Source organism: Homalodisca vitripennis, unplaced genomic scaffold (assembly GCF_021130785.1).
Source record: "Homalodisca vitripennis isolate AUS2020 unplaced genomic scaffold, UT_GWSS_2.1 ScUCBcl_9058;HRSCAF=17421, whole genome shotgun sequence".
In the NCBI taxonomy this organism is placed as follows: Eukaryota; Metazoa; Arthropoda; class Insecta; order Hemiptera; family Cicadellidae; genus Homalodisca; species Homalodisca vitripennis.
In genome coordinates, this window is record NW_025785174.1 from 10338 (window position 1) to 20049 (window position 9712).

At 32.2% G+C, this 9712-nt stretch overlaps 1 protein-coding gene across 1 annotated transcript; it reads left to right on the forward strand.

The window, feature by feature from the left end:
- Nucleotides 1–2572: 2572 nt before the first annotated feature.
- LOC124374566 (hatching enzyme 1.2-like) lies at nucleotides 2573–7388 on the forward strand. The gene is made up of 4 exons (XM_046832759.1): nucleotides 2573–2732; nucleotides 3776–3953; nucleotides 5303–5612; nucleotides 7242–7388. The coding sequence occupies exons 3-4, from the start codon at nucleotides 5351–5353 to the stop codon at nucleotides 7298–7300; spliced, it is 321 nt and encodes a 106-aa protein (XP_046688715.1). The 5' UTR covers nucleotides 2573–2732; nucleotides 3776–3953; nucleotides 5303–5350; the 3' UTR covers nucleotides 7301–7388.
- Nucleotides 7389–9712: the final 2324 nt, after the last annotated feature.

The following is a 9712-nucleotide window of genomic DNA, read 5'->3' on the forward strand; positions in this document are numbered from 1 at the left end:
GCCTCGTTTGCGAGCTTGTCAACCATTTCATTATATTTCAAACCCACGTAGCTAGGTATCCACTGAAAGGTTATTCTATTCTTGGAGTCTACACAGTTTTTTTATTATTTCAAGAGACATGTTATCTTCTATTATGCCATCACATATACTTTGTAGTGATTTGATGGCAGAAAGAGAATCAGTGCAGATTACTATGTCACAGTTGGGGAGGTTATTCATAAGCTGAGAACACATGTATAGAGCAAAAAGCTCAGCTGTATAAATCAATGCATTTGGTGAAAGTTTATATTTCTTTTCCACATTCATTTGTGGTATCAAAATTGCTGCTCCTGTACCTTTGCCTGTTTTAGAACCGTCTGTAAATATTTTGATCCTGTCTCTATAGGTTAAGTTGATCATTTGGTTAACTATCTGTTGGAAAACTTCTGGAGAATTATCTTTCTTAGTTAAAATTTTATCATCTATTGTATCATTAATCTGTATAGAAATGTTTGCTAGCTGAGGGGGAATTTCCCAATCAGTAGATCTGAATTTTTTCTTATTCATTTCAGAAAAGTCTGGGATGAAGTTAACCATGGAATCTGTGGCCTTAATATAGAGTGGAGTCTTTTTACATTTCCAGTAAGGGTTGATGTTGATCAGTAGTTGTAGGTGTAGGCATCTGTATCGATTTTGGTTATCAATATCTGTGATAGTTTTATACACAAGTCTTTCCGTTTAAAACTTTCCTTCGCAGGTTTAAAGATTCTACAGCTGATTCAGATTGATTATAGGTGATGATTTTGAGGGCTCCTAAAGCTATCCTTGGAAACTTGGTTTTGAATTTTTTTCAATTTCAAACAATCTATGTTCTGAACAGTTCCCAAACAGAAACGAGCAGTAATCAAGTTTAGATCTAATTAAGCTTTTTATAAACTGTAAGTGCGAAATGAGGATTAACACCGTTTCTTCCACAGGTAATCATCTTTTATGATATTCAGATCTTTACTGCATTGGTTTATTAAGTTGTTTATGTGTTCATCAAATTTTAATTGATTATCGATCGTTATACAGAGCATTTTAACTCTTGACTCAATTGAGAGTTGTTGACCTTCAACTTTAAGATTTACAACATTGTTTATCCTCTTCTTTCTAGATACAACCATAGCTTTGCATTTACTCACACTTAAACTAAAGCTCATATTATTGAAAAGGTTATCAATATTTGTGAGTGCAGTCTGCTTTTTAACCAGTACTTGATCAATTTTCTTATTACTTGAGTACAAAGCCACATCATCAGCATATTGTAGGGATATGACTCCTTCAGGCAAACAATTGTTTATTTTCTGCCAAATATAATGAGAATAGCAATGGGCTCAAGGTGTTTCCCTGAGGCAGACCTTTACAGGTCACTCTAGATATGATGCTTTGGTTTGAAACCAAATTAAGTGATCTACCCACAAGCCACTTTTGACAATGAATGATACACTTTTTGGGAACGCCATAAATGTACATTTTTCTAAACATATAGGGTACATTTACACTATCATACGCACATGATATGTCTAGAATTGTTAATATTAATGTTTCGTTAAAAATTTCGAGCAGTTTCCATATCCAGTATTAGGTTTAGTAGATAGTCGGCGCATCCTTTGTTTCTTCTAAATCCATACTGAGTTGAGGGAATCAGATTGTATTTCTCTACATACCATTCTAGTCTTTTCTTTATCATACCATTTATATAGGTCAGAAATTCCACTTATGATGCTATCTATTTTGTTAATTAACATATTTGTTAAACAAATTCTAAACTTAGACGGTTTTATTGTTTGTATTTATGATTTGTAATTCTCTTTCATTCAAACCAATTTATTTGCTGAGGAGGAAGATGTTATATGCTATATATGTTATAATGTATCATGTATTTATTAGTTATCAATTTATCCAAATGTCTAAAAAGTATTTACTCTATGTTATGCTGTTGCTTTCAACAGCATCCCCATTCTTTCACAATTGTAATTGTAAAGGCTCCTTTTGAAATTCGTCTTTGTTCAGTCTCAACTGATTTATAATGTGTGTTTAAAAATAAATAAAAAGTTGTGCACAAGTTCTAAGTGCATTATTGAAAACGCCTGTTAATAGTACAGTCATGATATTTAACCATAGCCCCTTCTTGCATCCACCACCGATTTTGAATAACGGATCGAGTAATACATAGTTATATGCACATTTATTTGTTTGATTTTTATACGTCTTAAGACTCCATACTTTGAAGGCATTCTTTAATTTTTTAGGAGACAAAGCATCCATGCAATTTTATTCCGAATGTGGGCATGATGACTTCATAAGATAAACAATAGGCTATAATTGTTCTTCGTGAACAATCTTTTATGTCTGTTACTAATTGGAGATAATTTTGTTTGCTGCATTAGAACGGAGAATTAGTAGTTATTGAGATATGAAATAAACCATGAAATTGATTATGTGAAACCGTTCATAAACTGATGTGTAGCAAATACGCTTTGTGGAAACGATTAATGAAATAAAAACTATGGTATTGATGAAAGACAATGCTTTTGTTGACAATTAGTTCTGTTGACAAAGCGTTCGCAGTATAAAAACAGCATTTATCAGTACATGAAGTAGGGTGAGCGGTCCGGGATCTGATTCAGTTACAGTTTACAGAGAAATGTGGGCTGATATATTGAATCTGCTACTGCTCTTTCCGGCTCTGGGACTGGCACTTCCATTGGGTATGATTTCAATTTCGCATACGTACATGAGCTAATCACGCTTGATGATAGTCTGTATTAATATACAATAATTATCATATTCTATGAAAATGTTATTTTTTTGAACAGTAATTACATTTGCGCCAAAGTTTGAATTAGGGCAATCAAGCAAAAGGTGTAATGAAAATAATAACTCAAGTATGAAGATATCCAGTAATATAGATTGATTGATAAGTGCCTGTAAAAGGTGAAATGAGTTTTTAATGCTTGTTTCCAGCTGAAGGTTACTGCTTTACAGCGTTATTAATTTATAACTAAGTAATCAACATCATTTTTAAGCGTAATCTGGGCAATGGTGATTCCGTCCATGACTAAAATAGTGTTCATTTTTCAAAATTGGAACATTGTTTACGTAAAGTATAGGAAGAGAACGTGATTAAAATTTTAAGAAAGGTAAATACAGCATTAGTGTGCATTCCCAGAGCGTTGAGGTACCTAAGACAGAAGTGCCTTGAGGACTTACTAAGGTATCCTCTATAAATAATTCGGAATATGTCTATTTTCCAAAGAATGATTATATTTGCTTGGAATGTGCGGGTGTGTTTAGAAAATCGTGGCACTGCGTAGCAGGCCCTTGAAAATGTATAAAGCTTTTTTTTATTACTTTAAAATATATGTATCACCAAATAAGTTTATATCTCTCAATAAAACATATACGTCCTTAACCACTGGAGAAAATTCGAGGGGAATGAGATATTTAGCCTATGTTCTGAGAACCAATAAGTTACAAGTCAAGTTCTCTGGCAAAATATGTTTTCTAAGACATTTTAGTCTTAAAAGGAATTGTTTTTTAGACAAAGAGTAAGTTTTAAACTTGCCTAATTTTATTTTTTGTATCTATACTTTCCAAAACGTCTGTTTACGAAAGACTTAAGTCATGCTAACTGCAAATTTTCATATTTTAATTTCAAAAATCTTAAAACGTTTACCTGCACATCTTGGATTGTCACTTTTCAGCTTTTTATTCAGTTAAAAAGTTGCTGCTCTAAACTTGACTGTTTTAGGACAAAACAACACCGAAACGTCCATTTTTGTCCTGTGAAAGTGAACCGGATGTGGATACAAATATTATCGAGATGTCCATCTCTCCCACTTCAGGACTAGGGACTCGCAGCTTTCTCCTGAACAAGGCTCGACGATGGACTCACGGAATCGTTCCTTATGAGATTGATCCTTCATTTTGTAAGTTTCCTCAAAATGTTGTAAACTAAGTATAGGGCAATACATTGGGTTGGTAACACCATGGACTAAGTTGTTGATTACATACAGATGTGAAACGAAAAATAACAATCTATAACTCAGTTGCACTAATAAGGAACATTCGTAAATTTTACTATTTTAAGTATATTTTTTCTAAGGAAAGCGTTCAAATTAAATATATGTTTTATCGTACTGCTTAAATGTTTGTTTTATCAAAGCAGCTGTGTTTAGTACCTACTTTGGCCCATAAATTGGTTTTTTCGTCATCTTATAAAATATATAAGATAAAGTTAGCTGGTGCAAAATGCAAGTTGTTCAATGTCTTTACTTCAAATTTTGTTATCGTTGTAGAAGTAAACGATAAACACACAGCTCTAAACTAAATAGAAGTATGTTGATTTATTATGTAATAAAAATTAAATAAAATGTGTAAGTTTTAATTTTGTTTTCCGTATGATAAAACCGTTGTTCATGAAACGGAGAAAAAGTGTCTTTATGCTCTTAATACAGTAGTATTTCCGACCTCGGCATTGCGTACCAAAAAACCACTTTTGTTCCTGGTAATGAAAACTACTATTTCAATAACAGTGTTATGTATATTTTTATAACGTTTTCAGAATGTATACTTGAAAGATTTACTCTGGGCACTTATTTAAAGATTGCAACACTTCTTTTATTAATCTATGTAATTACGTTGATGATATTGTAAATTTCGAAATAGATCAACCTAACTTTGGATCCGGAAAGGAATCAATGCGTAGAAACACAACAAATCTGTAGCAAAATATAAGCGTTTAATTTAGCGAAATATTATGTATTTTATATAATAAATTCATCTACAGAACGTTTGTGAGAGCATAAACAGTGTTATATGAATACTGTAAAAACAATCACTGCATCCTGTACCTTTCCAACATTTTCACAATATTGTCTCTGTGAGTGCTTTTCTTAAAAGATTTTCTATCCACTCCTTACTTGCCCTTTCCCCTGTAGTCGTATCTTTACCTACAAGTTCTTCCTCTTCAAATTATTTCCTTGAAGACTGCCTTGGGTGAAGTTTACTAGAATACGATCTGATCGCACTATCACTGTTTGTATAATTGGGTGAGCTTTAGAGAAACCTACCAATCATGAGGCTGGACAAATTTCATTTTTGTATGAATGCATATCTGTCCCGCAGATCTCGAGAATGAAATGCAATAAATGAGCTAAAGATTTGACATTTTGCAAGCAACCTCAGCGAAGCCTGTTAGGAAACATATGTTGTGGCGTACTCACGTTGTAAGTATACAACCAATACATCACTAACGTTCGAAATTTCCATTTTTCAGCCGAAGCTCAAGTGGCGAAAATAAAAGATAAGATAAAATTGTTCTCTGATGTCTCTTGTTGTGAAGTGGGTCCCACGCCACACTCAGAAAGATTATGTGAAGTTTTTTCACTTCTATCATAAGGAGACGTGCAACTCTCTGGTGGGACGTAAAGGTGGTGAGCAGGTAATAAACCTGGGAGACGAGTGCTTCAACGACAACGGCTTCCAAGGCGCCATACCCCACGAGATGATGCATGCCCTCGGGTTCATACACGAGCAGCAGCGGGTGGACAGAGACTGCTTCGTCAAGGTGGCTAAACAAGCCTACGGTGAGTGGTCAGTTTAGTACTCAAGCAGGTTCATGTAAATGAAGAACGACTGAAATGGGTGCATGAGATGACTGTGCGTTAACAGGTGTTAGCAATGATTAAAGTCTAAACTCCAATGTTAAATTGAACTCGGTAATGTTAAATGGAAACACAAATCATGGAAGCTGCTGAAATTTAGTTTGCAATGTGAAAATTCTCTATTTATACCCAAAGTTGACTTGAGATATTTTACAAGATAGTGCAAAGTCAGGTGACACACAACACCCGACTCCGGTACATTGTGACGTCCAAAGTGAACGCTACAAGTCATTTTCGTGATAAAGTTCTCAATTTAGACAGACCATCTCGTTATTCCATCACACTTAATTTTTAATTTGAAGCAGTTGCAAAGGATAAAATATTCTTAGTTCATTTTTTATAAACTTTATTTTAGCTGCTCCTTCAACAGTGTTGATTGAGAAAAGCCTTAAACAAATACCTAACCTTAGAATGAAAAAAGGGTCTTTTAAATTTTTCTTTCATTGGATGTAACACAATTTTATGCAATTAAAGAATATGTATCAGCAATAATAATTTGTTATTAAAAGAATTCAAAACAAAAGCAATGCCTTCATTTCATTATAATCTCCTATGATAATCAGGAGCGTATGACCGAGAGGCAAGTCAAGAAACTGGTAGAGAGATTTTCAGTAATATGAAGTAGTTCATGTACATTAGCGGTTAAGGCGCCGATGTTTCTCCATTCACAGCTATTATTTGCCCGAGTTCGGTCAAATTTAGTCTATACTATCAGCTCCAAACATTTAGGCCTACATTCATTTTTTTCAAACTATAGAACAGAGGTTGCAGACAACAGTGTCGGAATTTTCACTAGTAACAATTAGTAATCAATCAGTTAATAAATATATATGGTTAACACACACACGTATACCATATATATATATAAATATATATATATATAATATATATATATATATATATATATATACATATTAAATATATACATACAATTTTTTATAAACATTGAATCACAAAAAAGTACTTGTTCCGCCGGGAACTCGATCCCGGATGTCTCACTTGCCGGGTGAATGTGCTACCATTACACTACAGAGCCCTTTCTTTTTACGATACAATTATTTTGTATCTGGCCGTATCTGTGTCATAACGCGTTTAAATAACCAAACTAACATAGTATGATCGGAAGACCAAATAATGATCAAACGACTTTTATTTACATGAATTAAATTTGTATAAATGGGAACAGTCGAATTGTATGTACAATATACATATAGGCAGAACCGAAATGTTTTAAATTTGCAACAAACAAATAAAAACTATGTCTGAAATCGGGCAAATTAAAATATTCTACGGTTCAACATACAAAACACATCTTGAGGAAACGATAAACTGTTTTTTCCCAAAACCAAAAACTCCAACTGGTTTTTTGTTGACAGTTGGATATATTAAATTATTAGTATATTAATAATTTAATATTATTAATTATTAATTAATAATAATATTAATAATAAATTAATATTAATTAATAATTAATTAATAATATATTAATTAATTATAATATAATAATTAAATATATTAATCTAATTATTATAATAATATTATTTTTTTCAGAGACTAAAAGGTTTGACTATGGGTATAACACACAATACGGACACCGGATTTCCATATGACTTTGAAAGTATCATGCATTATGGTGCCGGCGTCAATATGAAGGCACTGCATGGGGTAAAGTACATTTTTTGTTCTATCAATAGGCGAATAGTATCATTCGATTTACCCGTATCGTAGTTTTAATAGTTTTGGAATTAATATACGGCCATCCAACCAAAATGGTATTCAATTTTCAACAAAAAATAAAAACATAGATCTAAAATCTATTAAATACATATATTCTATGGTTTCAATGTTGCTTATGTTATTCGTACATATTAAATGAACTAATAACAGTCAGTTGTAGGGGTGAAAATTCATAAAAATGAAAATTATAACATCATCATCAGCTTTTCTGTTCCCTAAATAATGTATGGATGTGTGTGTATATATATATATACATTTATATATATATATATATATATATATATATATTATATATATATATAATATATAAATCCTTGTGATCCACATTATACAGAATAGAAGAATTAAACATATGGAGGCAAATGCAGCAATATATGACAACTTGACGATTACGTTAATTAAATTATAATTATTAAGTAGTAAAAACACAATTACAATTGAAAGAACCACATGACATACAATTAATATATTTAAAATGAAAAAGGAACAATGAAATATCAAAAATAACAATGTAGGGTAGAATTAACAAGTTATCTTAAGAAGTAGATCAGAATCAATATGGCATAACAAACATTTTTTAGACTACTCGAACAAGTAATGATTTAGGCTGAAAATTCGGTTGTACTGTTAATAAGATTGGCAGCTAGAAAGATTTCCATTAAATGAATATTATTCAACTGAATTAAAATGATCGGAACAGATGAATTGTATAGATAAACTAAGACTGTGAATAAATATACTTTATTTGTGAAAACTGGATGTATGTTATAGTAAAAATAACAAATTTTAAAATGATGATGATTTATAATTTTAAAACTCTCAAAGCGGAATAAAATACCCGGCTCAGTAGGTAGCCTCTGAGGGAAACCTTATTTCGTTTTTAAAGGAATCAGTTTGATCCAGTTACAGAGGTCAGTCAACAGATGAAGACTATCAAAAAGGAGTACTAAGCTTATTATTCATTTTACCTTGAAACGGTGTATAGTGCACTGTAAAAATTATGTCTGAATGGATAGGCCTAATAGTTTTGTAAACTATAGTTGTCTAGTAAGCTTAAAAAGTGTATATGTGATGAACGTGTAGTATTCTATAAAAAATAAATAATTTTTGCATAATTTCTTCTTGCTTAAATTGAAACATTGTTCTTTTAATAAATTTTTCAAGTTAGAAAAACTTTTTGTGAATCAGTAGAATTTCCCAAAAGCTACCTCATATCTGAAATGCGAAAAGATAATAAGGAAAAGCACACGATTGAACAGTAAGCATATTATAGGCGAAATTGCATTACAATCAAAACGTGATGTATTAAGGGGACCCGGCCGAAAACGGTATTTTCTCCATAGTAACTCAATAGTAACATAAGGAAACATTTTCTCAGTCATCTTTAAAGTTACATTGTTTGATAAGTTTTTTACCCGAATAGTTTTCTATGCTTACTTACCACACCTTTTAACATGGGCTTTTTTTAATAATTTTCAATTTGAATGTGGGAAATTTATAAAATTTTTTTCTATATTTACAAATATAAAATTCCATTTTTTTACATTTAAGAGCTATAACAACTAAAAATATATTGGTCATATTGGACTAAATTCCCTGTGTCTAAAATGTGATATTGGGATCTTGGGGGAACACAAAGAAAAGACATAAAGAACGGGTTGATATTGGGAGGTAGGGGGGGGAAAACGAAGTAAACGATGGGAAGGGTATGGGCAGGGATAACCTAATAGAAACAAGTTCTGAAAGATTTCATAAAAGAATATCTCAAGTAGATCCTGAGAAAAATGTTACCTTATATGTAAAATAAAATTGCAAAGTTTCGGTTTAAATCGGAAAAAAAACTAGTAATAAACTTTACATTTGTGATGTTTAAGGACTTACTTCTAAAACATACTCCAGCCTTCATATTGCGGCTTATCTTCATACTGGTCTTCTAATTTTCTTAGTTCTGCAACCTCTTCATCCCTCGCTAGGCTTTCCTTTCATAGTCGGTTAATTAGCTTTAGTCTAGCCGCATAAACTCTCGCCGCATCCAAGGCCTTCATCGTTGAGAATCATATGACAACCAGGTCTTATCTTCATACAGTCCAAAAAATCTTGACACTTTTGTTACTAGTACCTAGGTGTGAATGAAGGCTATGGCATCATAAACCCCAAGTTTCCAATGTGTCTAATACCTACAAAACTGTTTTTTTGGAATACTAGGCTCCAGATTACTACGTTGTTTTAGGCTCTCGTTTACGTTCTGTCTGAAGAGCTATGTATGGTTCCGTGAGATACCACTT

Bases quoted from the DNA above. Each gene is read 5' to 3' on its own strand.
- LOC124374566 (XM_046832759.1), top strand. From the start codon at position 5,351: ATGTCTCTTGTTGTGAAGTGGGTCCCACGCCACACTCAGAAAGATTAT. The intron at 5,613-7,241 runs GTGAGTGGTCAG...TATTTTTTTCAG, and splicing joins GGTGGCTAAACAAGCCTACG to AGACTAAAAGGTTTGACTAT.